This window comes from Sinohyriopsis cumingii, chromosome 15 (genome assembly GCF_028554795.1).
Source record: "Sinohyriopsis cumingii isolate HCF-2022 chromosome 15, ASM2855479v2, whole genome shotgun sequence".
NCBI lineage: Eukaryota > Metazoa > Mollusca > Bivalvia > Unionida > Unionidae > Sinohyriopsis > Sinohyriopsis cumingii.
In genome coordinates, this window is record NC_142975.1 from 8,188,697 (window position 1) to 8,215,871 (window position 27,175).

General features: G+C 36.9%; 1 protein-coding gene across 3 annotated transcripts in view; it reads right to left on the reverse strand.

Moving 5' to 3' along the window:
* Nucleotides 1–27,175, reverse strand: part of LOC149781228 (uncharacterized) — an 82,172-nt gene that overhangs the window by 44,246 nt on the left and 10,751 nt on the right. For 2 of the 3 annotated variants that reach the window (XM_089935313.1, XM_089935311.1), the window contains exons 1-5: nt 26,472–26,710; nt 20,193–20,302; nt 15,473–15,652; nt 9,412–9,594; nt 1,016–2,545 (exon numbers count right to left, since the gene is read on the reverse strand). In XM_089935313.1, the coding sequence (XP_089791439.1) occupies nt 1,016–2,545; nt 9,412–9,594; nt 15,473–15,652; nt 20,193–20,238 (1,939 nt within the window). In that variant the 5' untranslated portion in view covers nt 20,239–20,302; nt 26,472–26,710. Of the gene's footprint in view, nt 1–1,015; nt 2,546–9,411; nt 9,595–15,472; nt 15,653–20,192; nt 20,303–26,471; nt 26,711–27,175 lie in introns of those variants that run through there. The other variant, XM_089935312.1, reaches the window with a different exon arrangement.

Here is a 27,175-nt window from a genome sequence, read left to right on the forward strand (position 1 = left end):
GCCATGACAATGCAATGCAATCTTCATGTCCTTTAAACCACAAGACAGTGTGGAAAAATCTTGATCAACAAAAGATACTACGAAAAGATGAAGTTTTAAAAAATCCTCTTTCGCTTTCCTGAGAAATACTGTTTGAAAAACCTGGTTAAAATAGTGGTAGATACATTTTAAACTGTTGCACATTTACTGTGACTTAAGTCTTCCATGATACCATGATACCACAATGCAAACACTGTGGATTTTCAATAATCTTGTCTTAATCACAAGGTGCTCCACATGACCATAACCAAATATGCAAACTATATCAGAAAGTTCCAACGGATGTCAATCAACTGAGGCAAGGTACAGAAAGTTCCAAAGGATGTCAATCAACTGAAGCAAGGTTCAGCAAGTTTTGACTGCTGGGAAATGCTACCTTATACCAAAGAAAGTTTCAACAGTTAACGACTTCTCCATATTAGCAATCAATTCTAAACGACTTCTCCATGTTAGCAATCAATTCTAAACGACTTCTCCATATTAGCAATCAATTCTAAACGACTTCTCCATATTAGCAATCAATTCTAAATGACTTCTCCATATTAGCAATCAATTCTAAACAACTTCTCCATATTAGCAATCAATTATAAAAAGAAAAGCTTCAGGAATTAACTTTGTGCATCAACTATGCATACTGTATGCCAAAAACGGCTAACAAGATTACAGAATTTGCACCAGGCTTTCATACATACATGTAAATTAAGCAAAGCCCAAATGAGATATCACACTAAATTTTATATTACAAAATGTAATCTATTGGAAACTGTCAGGTCTGAATGATATGGGAATTGTGAAAGATTTGTAAAATGGTATGGACCTTAATGTTAACGTCTAAATCAAGAAGTCTTACATCGGCATAATTATTAAGAGGTTCTCAGCTAAATGAAGTTCAGTTCCTCCTGTATCAAAGTTTAAGGTCTTTTTTTTAATTCTGCTGAAAAATGTTGCAATAAAAATTAATATAAAATAAACATACCAATAGAAGCTTTATCTTCCCCAGGTATTCCCTCTTCATGCAAGTCCCCTTTTCTTGAAGTTTTTTTCTCCTTCTTTCTGTTATTCATCTGTTCCTTATTAAAACTTTCAGTTTCACCAGCACTGTCTTTTCTGTGACTGTCAGGGATGGGAGAGGTTGAAGATCTTCTATGTCCTTTCTTAACATCGCTAATTTTACTTGTGTCATGTACTTTGCTTTTCTGAAGGTTGCTGGTGCTGCCTGCCTGTCTGTTCAATCTATTCTGGGAATCGTATCTCTTGTCTGAAATTGATTCTTTGGAGCCATGAGGAGAGACATCCTTAGGATCTCTGTTTCCTTTACTGGTGAAGGCATTCAAGAAAATCATTTTCTTCAACAAAGGCTCATTAAAATGTGCTATCTGGAAGGCTTTAAGAACACTTTTATTCTGCTCTGTTTCAAAGGTGTGGCTCAATCTGCAATCGGATCCATGTTCACATGTGCCAAACAGACTACTTATACAAATGTGTAGATAAGCACAAGCTGGAAGACGGCAGATGTGAGTTGGAGTGTGTTGGCCACAAACATGAGGAAACCGCAGGCTGTAGATCAGATGTATCTCTTCATTACTGAAGATATCCAGTCCCTGCTTTGATATCAGACCAGCATTTGCTCTGTCATAAAAGTTGTGTGAAAATGGACACTTCTGTCCTTGTTTACAAGAGCCAGCAATAAAATCCTTGCAAATATGTGCATGAGGACAATCAGACTGCTCGCACCTTTCTTGTCTGCTTAGACGATTATAATCCAAGCAAAATGTTGCTTCTTTGTAAAAGGGAACAATAAATTGATAATTCTTCTCTTTGTTTTCAAACATTATAAATCGCTTCTGATGGCTACGAAACCAGCTTGGAATATCAAATTCTTTTGGGAACAACTTCTCTTGAACTATATTTTTCAGAGAAATAGGACCTCTCACTTCTTTTATCAAATACTCAAAGACTTCATTTTCTTCTGGAGGTTCAGTGGGTTCTCTATCTGTCTGATTGCCTGGGTCTTCCATGCTTTTCTTTTGAGGAGTTATGTCTTTCCTCAATGAATCTGTAGACGTCTTGAAATCGTGGCTTTTTGGTTTGGTTTTATCTGCAATGTCTGTATCATTATCTTCTGAATCAGAATAGTCTTCTTCACTCTCATCACATTCTTCATTTCCACACTCTGAGCCAACCTCACTGCTCTTTTCATCTGTGTTGTTTCTTTTTCTTCCACCCTGGCCTCGCCCTCTCCCACGGCCTCTACCTCGCCCTCTGTGATCTACCCCTATTTTGTTTTTTCCACTTGATTTGTTACCTCTGTGCCCCTCTTTCTCTACATCCTGCCTCTTTCCTAATCTTTGGCCACCTGCTTGTCCAGACCCTTTCCTCATCCCCATATCTCTTTGCTGGTTTTGATTAGTGTTAAGATTACTTAGTACATTTGGTGGGTGACCTGGTGGCATCCCTAGTATGGAATTCTGGCCATGTTGTGGGGGAAAATATCCTGTTTGTCCAGCTGTAAAATAAAGTGAGTCAGTCAGGCAGTGAATAAATTGAATGAATAAGTACATCGTACAAGAGTCCCATGGACCACCAATTTTCACCAGCACCTATATGTAACTGTCTAATCCCCATGACATTCAGACACATAACTGCATGCACATATCTAGTGTTGATGATAACAACTGGGGATCAGTCTACACCTAATGTCACCTTACCTAAAGGCGACTTAAACAAATTTCAGATAATACAAGACTGTTTTTGAATATTGTAAATAAGCCATTCTCAATATTTTGTCTCTGTAAAAACATTTTTTTATGCAATAAAAGTTCATAACTTTTAAGTCTGCTTGTACTATTTCTATTCCCAAATTTGGTACTCTGGGTTGTCACTGTAACATAATGTCTGCTTGTACTATTACTATTCCCAAACTTGGTACCCTGGGTTGTCACTATAACATAATGTCTGCTTGCACTATTTCTATTCTTAAACTTGGTACTCTGGGTTGTCACTATAACATAATGTCTGCTTGTACTATTTCTATTCCCAAACTTGGTACTCTGGGTTTTCACTATAACATAATGTCTGCTTGTACTATTTCTATTCCCAAACTTGGAACTCTGGGTTGTCACTATAACATATTGTCTGCTGGTACTATTTCTATTCCCAAACTTGGTACTCACTGTTTATCAATCCAATTCTTACAAGGAAAATATTCATTACATTATTTTTGGGCAGAAGGGGTGGTTTTCAAGACAGGTTCTACTGTATAACATGCCCCTTAATAGTAAGGCTGCAGTATAATGAAGTACATATTTAATTTTACTACAACTGAATGAAATGGAGTACATAACAATATTCATTACAGGTACTGTTATAATGAGTGGCACCATAAGAAGAGAGTGCTGAACTGTCATAATGAAGGGCCTTAAAAGGAGCGAATGCTGAATTTTACTTTGTTATAGTAAAGGTCCTTGTAGGGAGGGAGTGCTTTAACCTGACTTGTGTTGTAATGAAGGTCCTTATAGAGAGTGCTTTAACCTGACTGTGTAGTAATGCAGGGCCTTGTAGGCAGGGAGAGCTTTAACCTAACTGTGTTGTAATGCAGGGCCTTGTAGGGAGGGAGTGCTTTAACCTGACTGTGTTGTAATGAAGGTCCTTATAGGGACAGTGCTTTAACCTGACTGTGTTGTAATGCAGGGCCTTGTAGGGAGGGAGTGCTTTAACCTGACTGTGTTGTAATGCAGGGCCTTGTAGGGAGGGAGTGCTTTAACCTGACTTGTGTTGTAATGCAGGGCCTTGTAGGGAGGGAGTGCTTTAACCTGTGTTGTAATGAAGGTCCTTATAGAGAGTGCTTTAACCTGACTGTGTTGTAATGCAGGGCCTTGTAGGGAGGGAGTGCTTTAACCTGACTTGTGTTGTAATGAAGGTCCTTATAGGGAGGGAGTCCTTTAACCTGACTGTGTTGTAATGCAGGGCCTTGTAGGGAGGGAGTGCTTTAATTGATGACCTAATTATTTACTTCTTTAAACATGATTTACAATACACCTGTTTCTTTAGTAAATGTCTTTCAAAATATTCAACTTCAGTCAAAGCAAACTTAATTGATCATTGTATTTCCAACAAGTATTCCAAAAGTTGCAACCAATTTTTTTCTAGTCAAAAATATTTCTTTAATATGTTACCCAAGTACAACACCTTAGGAGAACAACTACTACCTCGCAAATACAGCCCCTCCCAAATTAAAACGCAAATACAGTCCTTCCAGGTTAAAACAAAATAGCTAAAAGTTATCTGCCCACCTTAGTAGGTAAAAAAAATCAATTACTACATCCAGTGGAAGGCATGCTCTCTATATGGATGTAACTGCAATAAGGCTGGCAAGATGTATGTGTATGATGATTGGGTTAAGTATTATTGAAGAAACATTTTACCATAAAATACTGATTTCCACTTTAAATACATTACCCAATCATAATTCCTTAGAAGAATAGGCTAATAGTGGTGGGAGATACATCACCCTACCCTTGGGAGATCATCTCCGGTCCCCTAAGGTATGTCAGACAGCTTCTAGATAACCTGATTGGAAAAGAGACTCCAAATATCAGGGACTGATTTCATAAGGAAAAAATATTTCCCTCATGCAAATCCAGCGGAAATCGTGAAGACATATCTTTATGAAGCTGTCGAATGACTTAGAAAGGTAACCTTTTGCACCATGAGCTCTTCCTGATCTAACTCAGCCTTTAAAGATGAAAGATGTCTGATAAAACAGGACAAATGTCCTTGGCTCTCCATCCTATGGCCTGGATAATTACAGCTGTATAACAGTTTCACTCATATGCAATGTTTATGGCAACTGTCAACTTTGTAAACTGATATGCACAGCAAATTCATTGGTGTGGGTTTAGTGTGATATGCAGAATAGATATCCCACTTTATTAAGTGACTTTGTTGATACGTCATCCTTCCATTCTTCTGAAGGCAAAATGAGATGTGATCTCCCTCGATGAAACAGCTTGTCCTTCCTTAAATACTTCAGAACTCACACTGGGTCCTGTCAATGACCTTGGGATGAAGTTTCCCGAATAGACAGGAATTATTACCAATATTTAATTACCCATGAATGGTAGCCTGTTCATGGCAATGAAAGCGGGGGGGCTTCATGAGTGATACTGATCCCTCTTGTCAGAACTGCATATACATGGGTCTGCAAAAGGAAATGTATTTCCTGATTTTGCCTGCCAATCACCAAAGTGATGAACAAATTAAGCTCCTGAGAGCAGTTCTGTTCAGCCAGGTCAATAAATTTCCCTTAGGCAATCATACATATTCATTGGGCAGGTGAAATTCAAAATGAATAGATTATTGGACACATCTTGGTTTGTCCTATATTCTCTCTTTTATGATAACAGTGTACCAGTGATTATGGAATGGTAGGTTTAACTGTAATCAGTGCTGTTTCTCATCTAAGAGCCATAGGAAGTTAGCTATCGAGGAATGGATGCCTACATTGGTATAAAGTGTTCTTGTGTTATCTATTGAGATTATATTATATTGCTTTCATATGCCTCTATGGCGGATTGCCATCTCACCACTTGCAAGAATTTTCTTAAGGGCATATTTAATAAGATCCAGATTTGCTCGTTCAGTAACTCTGGGTTAAGACGAAATACCTGCCATTGAGATTGCTTAACATAGATGATGGAATATCTCGATTCCTGTCAATTCATTTGCAAGATTGATGGAGTTCATCCAAGATTTCTCATTTCAGTTAGCAAATCAAGATCATAAAGAATTATGTCAAAGAACAAACTACAATACGCATGGATTTATGTCCAAGAACAAACTACAGTACGCATGGATTTATGTCCAAGAACAAACTACAATACGCATGGATTTATGTCCAAGAACAAACTACAATACGCATGGATTTATGTCCAAGAACAAACTACAATACGCATGGATTTATGTCCAAGAACAAACTACAATATGCATGGATTTATGCTTTTATGAAAGTGCTTAGTAACTATCTGCTGCATAAATGGTTTCGCCTATATAAACTGCACATCATCCACAGGAAGTCTTTGGCAGCGCTATTTAGGTTAGACTGATTAATGTGAGTGCCGGTATAGACCGTGCGTGTCTTCAGTCACTGATGATTTGATGGGACTTGGCACAAACCCTAGCATCAAAGGGAGATCACTCTAACTGCCACCTGGGTGGGCAGATAACTTTTAGCTGAAAAAGTTTTAAGCTGGAAGTGCTGGAGTTGTGAGGTACTAGAAGTTCTCCTAAGGCATTATGATTGGGTAACGAATTTTAAAAAATAGTATCCTTGAAATAATTTTCTCCAAAAAGCTATTTTTCTGCCATTCCTGTAAAAAATAGTCAAAATAATATTTATCCAAGTCATTTTACTTATCAGTTAAAACAAGTGGAAAATATAATTTGTTAAAAATGTTTTAATATTTTTTTAAATTTAAAACCCAAATAAGATTCAAATTAATTGAAAGATAATATTTATGGCTTTTTTAATAATAGTTTGCATAATTTTTGTTTCAGGTCTGAATAAAGGATACAGCACATATAAATAATAAGAAAACAAATACAAGTTCAAATGGAAGTAATCATTAAAACCAGTTTATAATAACCGGATACTGTGATTGGCAAAATGACCATAGAACTTAATGAATTTAATATTGAATATTCAAGCACCAAAATATGACTGATATATTGTACAGCATGGATAAATGATAAAAGTAGTTAATAAATATCGCAACTGATCAAGATCATAATCTTCTACACCATGACAGATAATACTGCAACTAGTATTCATACTTACCGTATGTTTTAGTTTTATTGACACAAGAAAGATTATACTTAATGATGCATCACCGTTTTATTCAAATCATTGTTTTAAATATTTCAATAATTAAATTGGTTCTCTTATTCAGGCACAGACATTGTACATGTGCCTTGTCTTTGACGTGAGCTCACACTGGTTTGCAGCTGATGATTCAGCTACTCAAAAGTAAGTTTATGATCAAATGTGTAAGCAAGCACTAAAGACATCTACTTGCACTGCATCAAATCCTGCACACACACAAAACAACAGATTTTGAGTATTGGTCAATCTGTAGTAACTCGCCCAAAAAACGTCTAAAATGAATAAAACATCACTGCCCAGTGTTAATGAACAAACTCAAATCTTAAACTGTACTGACTGATTGCTTGTCCTAGTGAGTGTTGGCTGTTTACTATTTGTTTACTTGTCCTAGTGAGTGTTGGTTGGGTGGGTACTGATTATCTGCTTGTCCTAGTGAGTGTTGGTTGGCTGGGTACTGATTGTCTGCTTGTCCTAGTGAGTATTGGTTGGTTGGGTATTGATTGTCTGCTTGTCCTAGTTAGTGTTGGTTGCTTGGGTACTGATAGTCTGCTTGTCCTATTCAGTGTTCTTTAGCTGGGTACTGATATTCTGCTTGTCCTAGTGAGTGTTGTTTAGCTGGGTACTGATATGTTGCTTGTCCTAGTGAGTGTTGGCTGGGTACTGATTGTCTGCTTGTCCTACTAAGTGTTGGTTGGGTACTGATTGTTAGCTTTTCTTAATGAGTGTTGACTGTTTACTGATTGTCTGTTTGTCTTAGTGTGTTGGTTGGGTACTAACTGATTTTGTCAGCTTGTATTAATGAATGTTGGCTGGGTACTGATTGTCAGCTTATCCTAGTGAGTGATGGCTGAGTACGGACTTAGCTTGTCCGAATGAGCAATGGCTGGCTGGGTACTGATTGTTAGCTCGTTCTAATGAATGATGGCTGGCTGGGTACTGATTGTTAAATTGTATTAATGAATGATGGCCGGATACTGATTGTCAGCTTGTCCTAATGAAAGTTGGTTGGCTGAGTACTGATTGTTAGCTTGTCCTAATGAATGATGGCTGGGTACTGACTGTTAGTTTGTCCTAATGAGTGTTGGCTGGGTACTGACTGTTAGCTTGTCCTAATGAGTGATGGCTGGCTGGGTACTGATTGTTATCTTGTCCTAATGAATGATGGCTGGGTACTGATTGTTAGCTTGTCCTAATGAGTGTTGGCTGGGTACTGATTGTTAGCTTGTCCCAAAGAGTGTTGGCTGGGTACTGATTGTTAGCTTGTCCTAATTAGTATTTGCTGGGTACTGACTGTTAGCTTGTCCTAATGAGTACTGGCTGGGTACTGACTGTTAGCTTGTCCTAATAAGTGTTTGCTGGATACCATCTGTGAGGTTGTCCAAATGAGTACTGGCTGGATACCAACTGTTAGCTTGTCCCAATGAGTGTTGCCTGGGTACTGATTGTTAGCTTGTCCTAATGAGTGTTGGCTGGGTACTCATTGTTAGCTTGTCCCAATGAGTGTTGCCTGGGTACTGACTGTTAGCTTGTCCTAATTAGTATTTGCTGGGTACTGATTGTTAGCTTGTCCTAATGAGTGTTGGCTGGGTACTGACTGTCAGCTTGCCCTAATCAATGTTGGCTGGCTGAGTACTGATTGTTAGCTTGTCTTAACGAGTGTTGACTGAATATTGATTGTTAGCTTGTCTTAATGAGTGTTGGCTGGGTACTCATTGTTAAATTGTCCTAATGAGTGATGGATGGCTGAGTACAGATTGTTAGCTTGTCTTGACGAGTACTGGCTGTGTACTGATGGTTAGCTTGTCCCAATGTGTATTGGCTGGGTACTGACTGTCTGTTTGTCCATATTAATGAGTGTTGGCTGGATGTAGTCAGATAGTTAGCTTGTCCTAGTGACTGTTGACTGGGTACTGACTGTCCTAATGAGTACTGGCTTGATGTAGTCAGATAGCTAGCTTGTCCTAATGACTGTTGACTGGGTACTGATTGTCCTAATGAGTGTTGGCTGGATGTAGTCAGATAGCTAGCTTGTCCTAGTGACTGTTGACTGGGTACTGATTGTCCTAATGAGTGTTGGCTGGATGTAGTCAGATAGCTAGCTTGTCCTAGTGACTGTTGAGTTGGTACTGATTGTTCTAATGAGTGTTGGCTAGGCATTGATTGTTACCTTATCCCAATGAGTGTTAGCTGGGTTTTCATAAGTATGGTCTTTTTTCTACCTAAACAGAAAGAGATTTTTGTGACACAATGATCTTGTATCATGCAACATAGCCAGTATGCTTTTCCTTGAGGACTGATTCTACTCCACTAACTTTGGAAAAGCATTTTGCACATCTTTGCTTCCTTAATCACATAAATCAGCCATGTTAAGCAGCCAAGATGCATGTACAAGTTTCCATAAAAGTCTAACGAATGTTAATCTAATTGGTCACTTAGTTGAGCTACTATTTAAATGTCATGCTTGTGATGTGTATAATCAACACATCTGCTACCTGGAGGTGCCCCTGGTTGGCTAGGAAATCGTGGGAACTGGTGTGCGGTCTGTGGAGGGGCATGTTGGCTGTAAGGGCCAGGCGGTGGTAACATAGGGCCTGACTGAGGTGTACCGTGTCCAGGGAATCTTCCATATGGATGTATAGCAGTTGGTGGGGGCTGCTGGGTGTAGGCATAATTGTCTGAAATGGACATGTAGAATTGAGCATATAAAAACAGAACATTCTTCTCTCTGATATTGAAGTAGAAGTATTACAATAAGATGACAACAATAAATTCATTTTTAATGTTTTAAAATCATTTTCCTTAAAATCTGTTTCTGGAGCTCATCACTGTTCACCTCCATTGAGTAAAAGTCACAGGCTTCATGCTGCTTTCAAGTGATAGTTTTGGAGTGATAGCCAGAATTACAAGCATACTTCTTGCATCACTGATGACAATTACTTATGCATAAGATGTAGGTCACAGTGACCCTACTGTAATGATGTAATGCAAACAGATTCAACCAGTTATCAAGTTTCATAAACAACACCCAATAAATGAAACTCACAGAAATGCATATCATCTTCAATTTCATGATTCTAACATGAATAGTGCATCTAGAAATGAACATAACCACAAAATTTTAACCCATGTTAATGAAGCGTAAAACATGGACCATAATGACCTTTTATTGAAATGAGCAGTGCTTATCATTGGACCATAACAACCTCTTGTTGAAATAAGTAGTGCTCATCTATTGACCATAATGACCTCTATCTGAAATGAGTAGTGCTTATCTATGGACCATAACAACCTCTTACTGAAATGAGCAGTGCCCATCCATGGACCATAATGACCTTTTATTGAAATGAGCAGTGCTTATCAACGGACCATAACAACCTCTTTTTGAAATGAGTAGTGCTCACTGATGGACCATAATGTCTTCATATTGAAATGAGTAGTACTCATTGATGGACCATAATGACTTCATACTGAAATAAGTAGTGCTCATCGATTGACCATAAGGACTTCATACTGAAATGAGGAGTGTTCATCAATGGGCCATGATGACTTCATACTGAAATGAATAGTGCTCATTGATGGACCATAATGACTTCATACTGAAATAAGTAGTGCTCATCGATTGATCATAAGGACTTCATACTGAAATGAGTAGTGTTCATCAATGGGCCATGATGACTTCATACTGAAATAAATAGTGCTCATCGATGGACCATAATGACTTCATATTGAAATGAGTAGTGCTCACTGATGGGCTGTCATGACTTCATACTGAAATGAGTAGTGCTCATTCATGGACCATAATGAACTTTTATTGAAATGAGCAGTGCTCATTAATGGACAATCAAGACTTCATACTGAAATTAGTGCTCATCAATGGACCATAATGACTTCATACTGAAATTAGTGCTCATCAATGGACCATAATGACTTTCATACTGAAATTAGTGCTCATTGATGGACCATAATGACCTTTTATTGAAATGAGCAGTGCTCATCAAGATACATACCTTCACTAAGTTTCAGGATTCTAGATAATACAGCACATACATAGCATGCAAAAACCCTATTTGGTCATGAGATAAACACAAAACTAAACCCAAGTCAGTAAAATTTGAAATGTAGGGCACAGTGACCTTTTGTACAGTTGTAGTATTGATGATACATTTCCAATTTAATGCTAAACATAAATGGGTCAGGCAGATTTCGTTTTCTCCCTCATTTTTTCCAAAAGATCTGTGCCATAATGAAGGGAATTGTTGATGAAGTGTAGAGTGGCTCTGTTATTTCTGGAATCATCATACATGAAGCCACTTTACTGTCACTTCACCACCAATTTTTCCAATTATGTCATTTCACCACCAATCATTCCCCTTGTGTCATTTCACCACCAATCATTCCCGATATGCCACTTCACCACCAATCATTCCCACTGTGTCACTTCACCACCAAGCATTCCCACTATCTCACTTCACCACCAATCATTCCCGATATGCCACTTCACCACCAATCATTCCCATTGTGTCACTTCACCACCAAGCATTCCCACTATCTCACTTCACCACCAAGCATTCCCACTGTCACATTACCACCAATCATTCCCATTATGTCACTTCACCACCAATTATACCCATTATAACAATTCAGTACCAATGATTCTCAGTATTCTACTTAACCAACAATCATTCCCATTATGCCACTATACCAATCATTCCCATTATGGCACATTACCAATCATTCCAATTATGTCACATTACCAATCATTCCAATTATGTTACATTACCAATCATTCCCATTATGCCTATACCAATCATTCCCATTATGCCACTATACCAATCATTCCCATTATGCCACTATACCAATCATTCCCATTATGGCACATTACCAATCATTCCAATTATGTCACATTACCAATCATTCCCATTATAGCACATTACCAATCATTCCAATTATGTCACATTACCAATCATTCCAATTATGTCACATTACCAATCATTCCCATTATGCCACTATACCAATCATTCCCATTACGACATTTTACCAATCATTCCCATTATGTCACTTTACCAAACATTTCCATTATGTCACTTTACCAATCATTCCCAATATAGCACCTTACCAACCATTCTGATTGTCATTTTACCAGTCATTCCAATTATGTCACATTACCAATAATTCCCGTTATGTCACTTTACCAATCATTCCAATTATGTCACATTAACAATCATTCCAATTATGTCACTTTACCAATCATTCCCATTATGTCACGTCACCAATCATTCCCATTATGTCACTTTACCAATCATTCCAATTATGTAACATTACCAATCATTCCCATTATGGCACATTACCAATCATTCCAATTATGTCACTTTACCAATCATTCCCATTATGGCATTTTACCAATCATTCCCATTATGTCACTTTACCAAACATTTCCATTATGTCACTTTACCAATCATTCCCAATATGGCACCTTACCGAACATTCTGATTATGTCATTTTACCAATCATTCCGATTACATCACTTTACCAATCATTCATATTAAGCCAATATACCAATCATCCCATTATGTCACTTTACCAATCATTCCCATTATAGCTCTTTATTGATCATTCCCATTATGTCACTTTACCAACCATTCCTATTCTGCCACTTTACCAATAATTTCCATTGTGGCACTTTATCAATCATTCCCATTATGGCACTTTACCAATCATTCCCAATAAGGCACATTACCAATCATTCCCATTATGGCACTTTACCAATCATTCCCATTAAGGCACATTACCAATCATTCCCATTAAGGCACTTTACCAATCATTCCCCTTATGGCACTTTACTAATCATTTCCATTATGGCACTTCACTAATCATTCCCATTATGGCACAAATAAAGGTCATTTTCTTCCCGGCATTTACTGGATGTGAACCATGATTGCATGACCTTAATATTCTTCCTCTGAAAATAGACCTTGTCAGCATTACTCAACAACACGCTGTTATACGATGGCTAGATAGACTCTAAAAATAATCCATTTCTTAACTTGCAAATTAATATACTGTAACTTTGAAGATTACCACGTTAAGCAAACATTGTGCAAAGTAGCCATTACTGAATAATGCTTTCTGGTACATGTCAGTATGCACCAAGATAATGTTACACAAAGACAGCAAGTATATTAATGAGATCTAATACACAAAAATTTTAAGTATGTTAATGAGTGAGATCTAATACACAAAAATTGCAAGTATATTAAAGTGTGAGATCTAATACACAAAAATAGCAAGTATATTAGTGAGTGAGATCTAATACATAAAAATAGCATGTATATAAATGAGTGAGACCTAATACACAAAAATAGCAAGTATATTAACGAGTGAGATCTACTACACAAAAATAGCAAGTATATAAATGAGTGAGATCTAGTACTGTTACCTACAATCGAAATTATATCTTTACTGGTCACAACAAACAGAAAATCTGTAATTATTTGTTTTGGTGTATTTGGGGCGAGTCAACAGACAGTTGGTGAATTTTAAACAAGGACGTTTTTCTGATAAACCTGGGTCAAACATGAACAGGTAAAACAACAAAAAACTGAACCAATGTCAGTGATGTCTGAAATATGGATCACAATGATCTACTTTTGTGATTTCTGTGATGAGGGTGAAATACTAATGATGACGCATCAATTGTTCAGGCTTTATAATTCCTAAAATAATTAAAAGTGTGTGTGTGTGATTTGGATTTTTAACAGCTTTAACAATTTTTCTGTCATGTCACAATGTCTGCATTGTGGCAGTTTATAGTGGTATCTAGCACTGGGGCATCATGACACAGACATTGGCATCATGCCAACCCTCCAGGCTCACAGTTAGTGAAAATAGGGATGAAAATTTGTGAATTTTGACATGAATTCGTCAAGCCATCTTCAAGTCTGGGAATATCTGTCGGAACAAATGTTTAGCATGGTATCCAGCTGATAAAGGTAGATTGTGTTCAACAAGAAAACTCACAAACAATGCTTCAGCGTTGGTAGCTTGCAGGTCTTCGTTCGATGGCTTCAAATATTCCAGAGCTGAAATCTGCTGCAAGTTGTTAATTTTCCCAACCTCTATGTGCTATTTGCTACTAATGTGCTTCCTCACATCATCTCTGCCACCATGCCCAATGCTAAAATTTGTGGCACACACTGTGTGCAAAAAGCATGCTGTATATCGGTGTTTGATGGCTGAATGCACGGCAAATTTTTGGTATATTCCAAACTAAACTTCACTTTTTGTGCAATACATTTCTTTTTCCTTGTTGGTGAAGACACTTTCAAGATGTGATGCCAAATGGTAATTCAAATCAGTGTTTGCGGCGCATGCGCGGAACAAAATTCCGGTTGGGCCCCAGTTTCCCTCAAAAGCATTTGTAAAACTCCTCTTATACATATAGATTAAAATACGCTAAAATGCTTGCTACCAGGCCTACTGGACCAATCAGCTACAGTTCCACTAATATTGCGACCAGCACTACTGGACTGTTTCGGCAACTGCTGATATCACGACTAGCACTTAACGGGAAATTGGTTATTTTATTAAGGATTTAAAATAGTTGAGAACTGGGGAATTTGTGATTTTTCTGCATACAGCATGAATCCGTGAATCGCTAAAAAAGTCATGAAATTCACGCCAAAATCATGAGGGTTGGCAGCTATGCATCATGTCCCACATGTCACATTATCCTGACACTAGGCTGACCAATCCTAACAGTATCCTCTTAATGCTGAGTGCCAAGCAAGGCAGCTGCTAGTACCATTTTTATGTCTTTGTTATGACTTGGCTGTGGTTTGAACCTGCAGCCTCACACATCTGACACAAACACTCTAACCAGTTAGGCCAATGGAGCAATCTAATAATTCAGTATTTTACTTTAGTTGGTCCTTCTGGTGTGCAAGTAATGAACAGAAACACAAGACAATGAGATTATTACTGTTACTTGTTTGAACTATGGTAACTATTAAAGGTGTGACTTTGAATGCTGAAAATGTTTTAAAAATATTACTTTTAAAAATTTAGCTAATGTTTATGGAAAATTTTCAATCAGTAAATCAGTTTTTGCCTTCTTTCACAAAGCACTGTATATGACCTTTTTACTATTTTCTGACAAAATTTGAGTTGTGGGCCCTGTTTGTTTCGCAACTTGGTCCTTGCATACTGATTCAAGCCTTCTTCAATTACATGATGTTGGTAATGGCATCTGTCAAACAGACATATTTCTCGCCTTGTGAGATTGGCCATCAATAATACGTGTGCTCACCAGCTGGAGTTGGCTGATGGGGTGGTGTCAGGTGAAGTGAAAAATTCAGTGAGACTACCTCCTAAGCCTTTTTTGTGGCTGTTTTAGTGTCATCTAGATATTTCCAAATTTAAAAAAAATATCATGACTGTTTAGTCTTGTTTTTAATATAGCAGTAAGTAGGTGTTACTGTTAGCATTATTTTGGTCTCATAAAATATTTAAAGAATTAACATATTAAAGGGTGTAAAATTATTTGCTAAATTTCACCATGTGGTCCAGCTTGTCCTCCTGGATGGTAAGGAGGTGGCTGATTTGGGGCAAATGGTGGCCCATGGCCCCAACCTCCTAGGACTTCCACAGGGGGCTGATTAGGGGGAACTGGTGGCCTGTAGCCCCAACCTCCTGGGGCTCCCACGGGGGCCTGACCATGTGGGCCTGGTTGTCCACCTAAAACAAAGAAAGTTCATATCATATCAATCAGCATATGACAACAACTCTAATTTTGACAAATCTATATGAAATTCTTAAATCAATCTCAATAAGACCAATATCATGAATTAAGATTTCAAATTATCCTGTGCAAAGGACACCAGTCAGCAATTCTTATTATTGGTCTAATCTTACAGTATTTTAACGGCAAGTGGAATCTTTCATTAAAGCAAAAGATAATCAATCTTTGGGTCCTTTGAAAAGCTCACAATAAGCTCATCTCCTTCTGTTAAATGTATAATTGACAAAAGTCACTGTGATTAAAATGTACACTCAAATCTAACTGCCTGATTACATACAAATTGACATTACTTACTATTAACAGCTGCTCCTGGTGATCAAATTAGCCACACCTGGTGATCAAATTAGCCACACCTGGTGATCAAATTAGCCACACCTGGCGATCAAATTCTGTTTTCTAAACCAGCAGAAGGACTGGACTACCTTGCAATTAAAACCTTTGGTAATATTTTCCATTCAAGAAGGTGGTCTTGTTTTGGAAGTGTGTGACAAATTGTTTTTGAAATCTTTGTATTCCTCCCAAAACGGATCCATAACTGAGCATCTACTTTCTTTAAGGATCATTGTATTTATCTTCTAACAGTTGTACCAATTTGTTATGGCATATACCTGGTAAAAGGTTCTGTGTGTTTTAAATATCTCCAAATGTCAAGTAGCTATTTTATTCAAACAGTTGTACCAATTTGTTATGGCATTTAACTGGTAAAAGGTTCTGTGCTTTTTAATTATCTCCAAATGTCAGATATCTATTTTATTTTATTTTCTTCAAGACTGCAAATATATTACATGTATTTCTAAACTTCAAACAGACATTTTATTCTTTTCAAGAGTGCACGTATATATTACCTGTATCTCCAAACTTCAAGTATACTTTAATTCTTTTCAAGACTGCTGTATATATTACCTTTATCTCCAAACTTCAAGTATACTTTTTATTTTTTTTCAAGACTGCATGTATATATTACCTTTATCTCCAAACTTCAAGTATACTTTTTATTTTTTTCAAGGCTACATGTAGATGTTTATATTATACTTTCATGTAAGCAGACTTGGCTACTTTTATATTTATGTAAAATCAATATAAGCATGTAATGTTAAGTTCCTTATGTCTTACATGTAGCAAATGATTGACTTATCAACTAATTCTGCTTTCTAAAAACAGTTAAATAATAAAAAAGTGAAACTTTAACACGAATGCAATACAACATTCATAGCCATGCAGAGCTAAGTACGTGTCTGTATTACAACAAACATTTTCTTAAAAGACAACATGGCTAACAGTACATAGCCTATCACAATGACTTATAACAGACACATAAAAATAGGTCACATCAGTCTTTATTTTAGATTGCCATTATGCAAGTGACTAATTTTCATCTTTGATGCAAGAATGCTGTAGGACTCATTAAAAAAAGATACCTCCCAATGAAGATACAAGATTATCATGGTTGATTTTAGAGGGAATGAACCTAGCCCATGCAAGCTGACTGATTCATTTTAAATGCATTGAATGTAGCAAACCCAGCTGACTGATTTTTTTTAGACACAATGAATCTAACACATTTAAGCTGACTGATCTATTTTAGACACAATGAGTCTAAAATACTCAAGCAGACGGATTCATTTAGACACACTGAATCTAGAACACCTACGCTGTATGATTCATTTCAGACACATTGAAGTTAGCACACATAAGCTGACTGATATATTTAGATACACTGAATTTAGCACACCCAAGCTGACTAATTTAGTTTAGACACACTGAATTTAGCACACCCATGCTGGCATTTTAAAAAGAGTAAACTCTGTGCCAAAGATGAAAGCTTTTTTATCTAACGGCATAATATTGTTTACTGTAAACCATAAGCATGCTTTGAAATTTTGGTAAACCTTGCAGCCTTATATAATGACATGCAAAAGAAAGGTGGCTAAAATGGTAAATTGTTGTTGTTGTAGGGTTTAACGCCATTTTTTAGCACATGATAGGCTATACATGGCGGCCAGTATTAATGGTGGAGGAAGAACCCTGGAAAGAACCACCGACCCACAAGAAGCTACTGGCAAGCTTTCTCACATACCCACATTGGCTGAATCCGAGACTCAAACCCATGCAGACAGAGGTGAGATGGCAGTGATCCGTAACGGAGAGCGCTTTAGACCACTCAGACCCCCGCTAAAAGGGTAAAGGCAAGAACCTTGTCTAAATCCCCAGGAAGACTACACACCCCTCCCCGCGAAAAATGATACTCAATACAAACGGATTGGAAATTCAAATATTAATAAAAGAAAACAACTGATCTTTTTTTCTTAAAGCATTAATACACCTTCATGAAAAAAAAAAAATATTTTGTACCTGTAGGTTTGCCAGGTATCATCACTGCACATGTAAAATTATGTGCAAACGATTACATAATCACAACTACAACCAACACTAAAAATATACACAAGTTTCTGTCTTTATAATCCATTGGATGGCAAGATATGGATTTAACTAGATACAGACGTTTTTAATCTCAATAGTTCAATGGGGGGGGTGATGGTAATGCAAGTGGCATTAGTGTTCATCACTACACACACTGGAGACTGGATGGTACTGGTGTTCAAACTTCTCTGCTGAATTCCCTGATCAAATCCTGGTCTGAACTGATGCATCCGATGCAAGTTGATCACAAGATATGCTTGCACAGTAAAATGAATATACATCATATCTGAGACTGACTTGTTCAATGGGTTGGGGGTGGAAGCAAAATAAACTTTTCAAGTTTAATGGTAGCCTTACAGGTAATAGGCCATAATAAATGGCTCTGTACAGCAATGGTATTAACATGTCATCAACATGGATCATCTGTACAAACACGAGCACGTGTTTATTAATGTCTTTCAATCAATCTGATTCATGGCTCAAATCATTCTGGAAAGTACGTGTCGAATAATAATTTGTAATTTATCAAGATTAAATAATGAATAATAATAAAGGGAACTAATCTGATTCAATTCAGTGTCTTGAATATGTTATGGCTTGTCTCGATGTTACACACGTGGTTTTGCTATTTTAACGGACATCATATACTCCAAAATGACAACATGTTTTTTGTGGTACATGCAAAGAACCGGATGCTCCCTGCTGCTTCTGTACTTTACAAAGTAACACCCGTAAACTAGGAGTTCTGAAATTTATTTCAGCTGGGTGTTAATTGGTTTGCTAATGCATAGCTTATTGCTTCTTGAATCACAGGAAATGCATTCAAACATTTTGCCTTCAAAAAAGAAACACTCTTGAACACTATTCTGACTGAAACAATCATGCTTTGCATTCTTATATAGAGTATAATCATGCTTTGCATTTTGTATATAGAGTATAATCTGCCTTTGCATTCTATATACAGAGTATAACCTGCCTTTGCATTCTATATATATAGAGTATAATCTGCCTTTGCATTCTATATATACAGTATAATCTGCCTTTGCATTCTATATATAGAGTATAATCTGCCTTTGCATTCTATATATAGAGTATAATCTGCCTTTGCATTCTATATATAGAGTATAATCTGCCTTTGCATTCTATACATAGAGTATAATCTGCCTTTGCATTCTATATATAATCTGCCTTTGCATTCTATACATAGAGTATAATCTGCCTTTGCATTCTATATATAATCTGCCTTTGCATTCTATATATAATCTGCCTTTGCATTCTATATATAGAGTATAATCTGCCTTCAAAAGAATGTTGCTGCTACTCAAAAATGTTTTTAATTTTTTTAATAAAGATGGCTGAAAGATGTTCATTCAAAGCAATGATGTGTAATATCTTAGATTAACCACACACATATCTCTATTTTACATATAACGTAAAACAAATTGGGTTATTCCACTTGATGAACTCAACCTATGCAAATTAGCATAAGGGGTCCATCCACAGTAGTCTTCAAAGGACTTAACACATCACCCTTGACATGGTCAGTCAATCAATAGGTGAAATAGTAGGTGCTTCTACCTGACTATCTCAAGTTTTAACTGCCTCTGTGACAATTTGCTGCATATCCTAGTCCAAAATTAGTTTTACATGTGCTCTAAGCAGAAGTGTTAAGTGCTACATGACATGGGCATATAATAAATAGTTCTTTTATAAAGATACTGAAATCATCTATAGGAATAACATATTATGTTCTTAGTGTGTTTTAGCAGGTGACAAAATACAATGAAAAGGTTCTTGCAAAACATTCACAAAAGAAAGATAACAAAGTAAAAAAAGTTTAGAATACTAGTTCTAAATTTTTTATAATACAAATTACACATTTTACCCAGGTTGAAACAAAAGCACAGAGCACATCCTATATACAGCAAATATATTACCTCCAATAATAATAATTATTATTCTTAAAAATATTATTATTTATATTATTTACAATCATATAAAATGGCATCAATTAATAATTTATTATAAATGTAGTCTGATGAGGCTATAATTTACCTAAACTGGCTTGGCTGTGCTTGCCCTTTTTACTTTTTTGATTCATGTCTCCGAAATCTTTTAGGTGACTGATTGCACTTACGTCCTGGTTACTCAGCAGATCATCAAAACTGAAAACAAAATAAACTTTAATCTCAGAATGAAAACATGATTACTTTCATTACCCACCCTTAAAAATTACCATCAACTGTGCTTTTCCTCCATGAAGCATTACATCCCAGCATTGCATCCATAACTATGTACTGAACAATTTCAATAAATATAATATATGAATCGATCTCAAAAACTATGCTGACTTTAAATATATATTCATAGTTTAGTGGAAAATATTTAAGTTACCAACCTGATCCTGTTCCTATTAGTTTCACACCGCTTCGGTGGCCTAGTGGTTAGAGCGTCCGCCTCGGAAGCAGAAGGTCATGGGTTCGATCCCCGGATGAGTCATACCAAAGACTTACAAAAAATGGTACTAACATCTGCCTCGCTTGGCACTCAGCACTAAGAGGTTAGTGTTAGGACCGGTCGGCCTGGTGTCAGGATAATGTGACTGGGTGGGACATCATGCTACATGTCTGCAGCATGATGCCCCAGTGCTAGACATCACTATAAACTGCCACACTGCAGACATCATAGCAATGTGACTGAAAAATTGTTAAAGCTACGTTAAAAATTCTAATCACACACACACCTCATAGTTTCTGGGTGCAATTCTTTATCCATACAAAACATTACTGACAAATCATCTCTATGGCACACCTGCTGGTCGAATGTTAACAGATTACAACTTACATTTGCCAGCTGACCAATGCTGTAACTGGCATTGTGTGAGTTTTGTGTAACTGACGCCAGGAATCAAGCTATTGCCTAAGTAGGCCAGTTTTGCCATACTTAAAAATAAAATGATCTTGCATTACAAAATCTTAAAAATTCCAAAAGGAGGTGATCACTGAATGGAGATTGACAAACAATAAAAATGTGGAAGTGTGAAAAGAATAGCAATTACAGCATAGAGGATTTTCCATGTTTAACCATCAAACAATTAAAAGAAATATTAAAAACTGAAGAATGTGAGTGTCAGCAGATGAAAGGCCACAATACTGTCATGTACCTAGTCATATGCTTTAATATGTAGGAAAAATGACGATTCTCAGTTCTATGCAAAGATTATAAGTGTGACGTTAACATTCAACTGTCACATGATCCAACATTTCACGATCTGTTGTGGCTTTCCAAAAACGCTAAAATTATAGACAGAGGTATAAAAGTTACCAGAAACCAATTTCAAACAGACTGATTACTTTTAGTATTGAAAACAAAAAAAGTTAGACCACTCAGCAATGAATTAAATTAAAATCATATATACACATTTTGCACAGGACAAGACTATTCACAAAGCTGTCATGCACCTTAACAGGGAAAGACTTTACACAGCTACCATGGACCTTAACAGGGAAACACTTTACATGGCTACCATTTACCTCATCTGGAAAAATTAATGCACTGATGCTGCATATATAATTTACATATAATGTAAGTAAAGCCTTATTTACTGCTGCCACATAAAAGATGCACTCATCTCTGTAACTGATTGCTTTTAATTCCATACATGCAAGCCATTATTTTTAAAATTTCTATACTCGTTCACCTCTGGTAGAAACATACATTTTCAAATAGAGTAAATCTTGTTTACCATCTATGTTCTGCAGTGTTTTGTGTACATTTGCACAACATATTTCTTTCCGAATTCAAGATCACAAATTATACACATCGAATTTACATTCACGCCGTTAATTTAAGATACAGATTTCTTTCCTAATTCAAGATAATGAAGTATACACTTAAAATGTACATTCACACAGCAAATCTATGTATCAGATTTTTTTCCTAATTCAAGATAACAATGTATGCAATTAAAATTTACATTGATGCACTAAGTCTGAGTTACAAATTTCTTTCCTGTATACACTTAAAATGTACACTCACACAGTAAATCGGAGTAACAGATTTCTTTCTTAATTCAAGATAACAATGTATACACTTAAAATGTACATTCACACAGTAAATCTGTGTGAAGTTCTATGTGACCCACTGTTATGCGTTGGGGTGGGGTGCTCCCAATATTTATTTGAATTACTGTGGAATTCCCACCCTGGCTCGTTTTTTGTAGGAAGTGAAATTAGTGATAGAGAGAGGTAAAGCTCCGAGCCCCCAGTCAGCAATACTGACAATTAAATTATTAAGAACACAAAGGTGAAATCCAAAAGAATAACAATTTAATACAAATTAAACGATAATAATTTCTCAACCAATCTACTTCCTCTCGACCGTGTGACAACCTATTTCATCACGTGATTATGGTGTGAGATGGCTTTCCCCTGTACTTGGTTTCTACTCCTCTGTGTTCACTACGCCAATTGCTTTCCTCCTTCCAGCGTTCTCCAATTCTTCCTGTCCTCTTCCCCTTTTGTCTTCTTTCTCCTCCTCCTTTCTTTCTCTCTTTCTCCTTCAACGAGGCTTGTTCCCCGCCTACTTCTATTCTCTATTTCTCCTTACGGCGTTCTCCGCCTACTTCTATCCTGTCTCTCTGAGACTTGGGACTTGACTACTCTGTCCCCAAAAGCTTCCTTTACGAAGCTTTCTGTCCTTAGAATGTACTAAGAGTCTTCCCACCAAATCACGAGTGGCTCCCTCGGAGTGAGTATATTCTGCTTTACCAGTACGACGGCTTACGAATCACTAATTCGTTATCAGTCCGACTGACTGTTAAGTTCTGGTTCGAATTGATGGCCCCACCCTTCCTCAGTTCTGATTGGATATCAATTCTACCCCCAGTCGGTCCAGCTTAACAGACAAGCCTCAGGCCATCTGTCAAAGCGGGGAGATTTACGATAACGCTGTGGGTCCTTTGTTCTTAGAACGAAGCTTCTAACATCTATATGCTAGTGTTAACAGCTAATGAGGCGGCTTTGGTACAAAGAAAAATCACCATAACAGTGCAGGGTCGACATACTCATTGCGCTAACCCATTCCTTTGTTCCTGACTTATGTAATTGCAGGCAGGCAAACGTGACAATCTGAGTAATAGATTTCTTTCCTAGTTCAAGATAACAATGTATACACTTAAAATGTACATTCACACAGTAAATCTGTTCTTGTTGTTGTGGGGTTTAATGCCATTTCTCAGCACACAATAGGCTATGCATTGCGGCCAGTATTAATGGTGGAGGAAGAACGCGGGAAAACCCTGGGAAGAACCATCGACCCACAAGAAGCTACTGGTAAGCTTTCTAACTTTTTATTGTTTGCACGCCAAATCATAAGTATTAAAATCAAAACTGAGACATGCCGGTCCCAATGTGTATATTGTTAGCGAATGGCAGCAGTGCAAAGTCTTTGTAAAATTTAGCACGCTGCCGACAGATGAAAATGGTACTGTGGAACGAACAATTTCCCTTTTATAGAGATCTGCAGTCCAATAAATCGGCTGCCAAAACCTGTAAAAGTACTGATTCCTATAGGTTGGGTCAGGATAATGTCACAAGCTTAGCTACATACTTTCTGACATACTGCAGAGGTGAAAACAGGACTCACGGTACTAATTCAGTTCAGTCTGTGACAAAATGGAGAAAATGCAATAATTGTTCGCAATTTTGACGTCTGGGCAAGTTCCGTCTAGCAGTGCTGTTTTGCATTTGGATAGTGTTGGACGTCAAAATCTGCAAATAATTATTGCATTTTGTCCATTATGTCATAAACTGAACGATGTGTGTTGAGCAGTTTTGAAAACTGAACTATTCTTGTTTACGACTGGGGTGAATGAACTTCGTGAAAATCAGCAATTTAAACAGCCATACAGTGTAAGCAGTGTAAGTGTAACTATCAAGAATTGTGTGCGGACAATTAATTTTAATGATCAAAATACAAAGATACATGCAAAAATGGCATGTCAAATCATTTCTGTATTTATTTTGGAATTAACATCACAGCAACTTGTTTTTGCCTGTGATTCAGAGTAGTTACATTTTCCATATCAATTGTTCAATGATATTAATAATAAGAGAAAAAAAAGTACACGCAGTTTTCCTATTATGACAACTTTTCTTCAATACCCATATGTCTTCACTTCTATGTCGATGTCATTATTTGCATATATTGCCAAAACATTAAACTGCAAAAAATGAATCACTGGTCAGTGAAGATTAATGCCAAAGATATATTTGATGGGTATATTTGAGTATATTCTAGTGTATTTGAGTAAAATGACATGTAGTACAAGTTCACATGATTAGCGAATTAAAATGGTATGGCTTCATTGTAGTAACAAACTCGTCCCATCAGATGCTGATGTTACTTCCAATATGGTATGGCTCCATTGTAGTAACAAACGCGTCCCATCAGATGCTGATGTTACTTCCAATATGGTATGGCTCCATTGTAGTAACAAACGCGTCCCATCAGATGCTGATGTTACTTCCAATATGGTATGGCTCCATTGTAGTAACAAACTCGTCCCATCAGATGCTGATGTTACTTCCAATATGGTATGGCTCCATTGTAGTAACAAACTCGTCCCATCAGATGCTGATGTTACTTCCAAAATAGTATGGCTCCATTGTAGTAACAAACTCGTCCCATCAGATGCTGATGTTACTTCCAAAATGGTATGGCTCCATTGTAGTAACAAACTCATCCCATCAGATGCTGATGTTACTTCCAAAATGGTATGGCTTCATTGTAGTAACAAACTCGTCCCATCAGATGCTGATGTTACTTCCAATATGGTATGGCTCCATTGTAGTAACAAACGCGTCCCATCAGATACTGATGTTACTTCCAATATGGTATAGCTCCATTATAGTAACAAACTCGTCCCATCAGATGCTGATGTTACTTCCAATATGGTATGGCTTCATTGTAGTAATAAACGCGTCCCATCAGATGCTGATGTTACTTCCAATATAGTATGGCTCCATTATAGTAATAAACCCGTCCCATCAGATGCTGATGTTACTTCCAAAATGGTATGGCTCCATTGTAGTAACAAACTCGTCCCATCAGATGCTGATCTTACTTCCAATATGGTATGGCTCCATTGTAGTAACAAACTCGTCCCAGATGCACCTCATTAATATGCATACATCTCACTCATTATCAAATTCATAAAAGATTGTAATGATATACTAGTATGCATATATTTCCAATCTGATCCATGTCAACTCCATTGTGTGATAACAAGCAACTGATGATGGAGAGATGACACAAGATGTGCACAAAATGGATGATGTAGGATGGATACAGACCCACAAGTTCATATGGTATTTCAACTATGTTAACTAAAATGCAGAGCACAATCAACAAAGGGTTATGAGGGCCACATCAAAGGTTTAATGACCATTTACTATGCAGATGTGTGAGGAACAGTGCTGTAATATAGCCTCAAGAATTGTTATCAACCACATGGACTCATGTCTTTGCTCACGCCTTAACAGTCTTACATGTACTTTCAGTACTATTATCTATCTAGAGCAAGACTGTTAGGCCTAGTTAAATTGTCATCAACAATACTAGGCAATGTGTTACCAACGGTCTTTACATTTATATCTTAATGTAACCACAAGCTTATAAAAATCGATTTTTTTTCTTCTTCAAAACTGTCACTTCTTAAACAAGGGACTAAAGTGTAATGAAGTTTAACAATTTACTACCGTACATAATCTTACAATATTATGTAAGGCATCGACCCTGACATTTACGTTTCTGTGTCGACCGAAAAAGGCAAAATATAAATGTCAGGGTCGATGTCTTAAACCGTATAGAACTATACCGCACAAATCTAACATTCCAGACATGTTAACACGTCCATGCAAGCCCAGGGGCTCGTTACAAAGAAAATCTAGGGATGGGGGTTCTAACCTGAAATAATAAGATGATTGCTTCCGTTCTCAGCCTCGTTTGTTTGTCCGAATATAAGGACAATGAGCCGTTATTTGGAAACCTAAACAAGTCGTAGTAAAAATATGGCGAAAAAAGAAGTTAACGTTACAGCTTGAAAACGTGTTTTTCAAAATACCTTGCGCATTTATAAGTTAATGTTCTTATCGTTACATATTAAAATAGAATGACAGTGGGGTTGGGGGTGGCGTTGTCTATTCCGACAACGTAAGACGCATCGCCCGAAATTATTGTTTTGAGGGTGATGGTAGCACTAAACACAAATAACGTGATACGTCTTACATTTGTAGGATTAGGCATAGCCGATCTAATTCTCATGTCACCTACTTTTTGTTTAACTCGTCAAATTCCCTTCTTCCAACTCGAAACCAAACTGCAGACGTTAACTGGCGTGGATCAATGTGCAAACGTTTCCTCGCTTTATACTGAATATGCTTAAACCTGCTACACAAAATTCTCCGAGCGCGAGTAACATCTAAGAAGTGTGTGACCCTGGATAAAGTAATATATACGACGTATTGTTCTCGCCTGCTTATCACTTTATGAATAATGATACACTGAAGTTACAAATAATCGAACGAAGTCGGCATTAACTGACGAACTTGTATATAATAATAATAATAATAATAATAATGAGGACTTTGTATAGCGCCTAATCTTTAGAAGGTCTAAGCGCTTTACAACTTTAGACAACACCTATAAGATTAGAAACAATAATATCATTACAAAAACAAACAACATGAAATTAGAAAAACATTAAAAAAAATAAAAAACATGCTGAGAATATTTCAGGTAGGAATCATTATTAGGTCTTTAAGTTTGTTCTTGCTGTCGAAATAAGTGAGTTTTGAGAGCCCTCTTGAATGTGATCACTGTGTCTTTGTGTCTAAGTTCAGTGGGCAATTCATTCGACGTTGCTGGGCCTTGGTATGCAAAAGAACGCTGTCCATATGACTTTGTTTTCATACTTGGAAAGTTATATATATATATATATATATATATATATATATATATATATATATATATATACA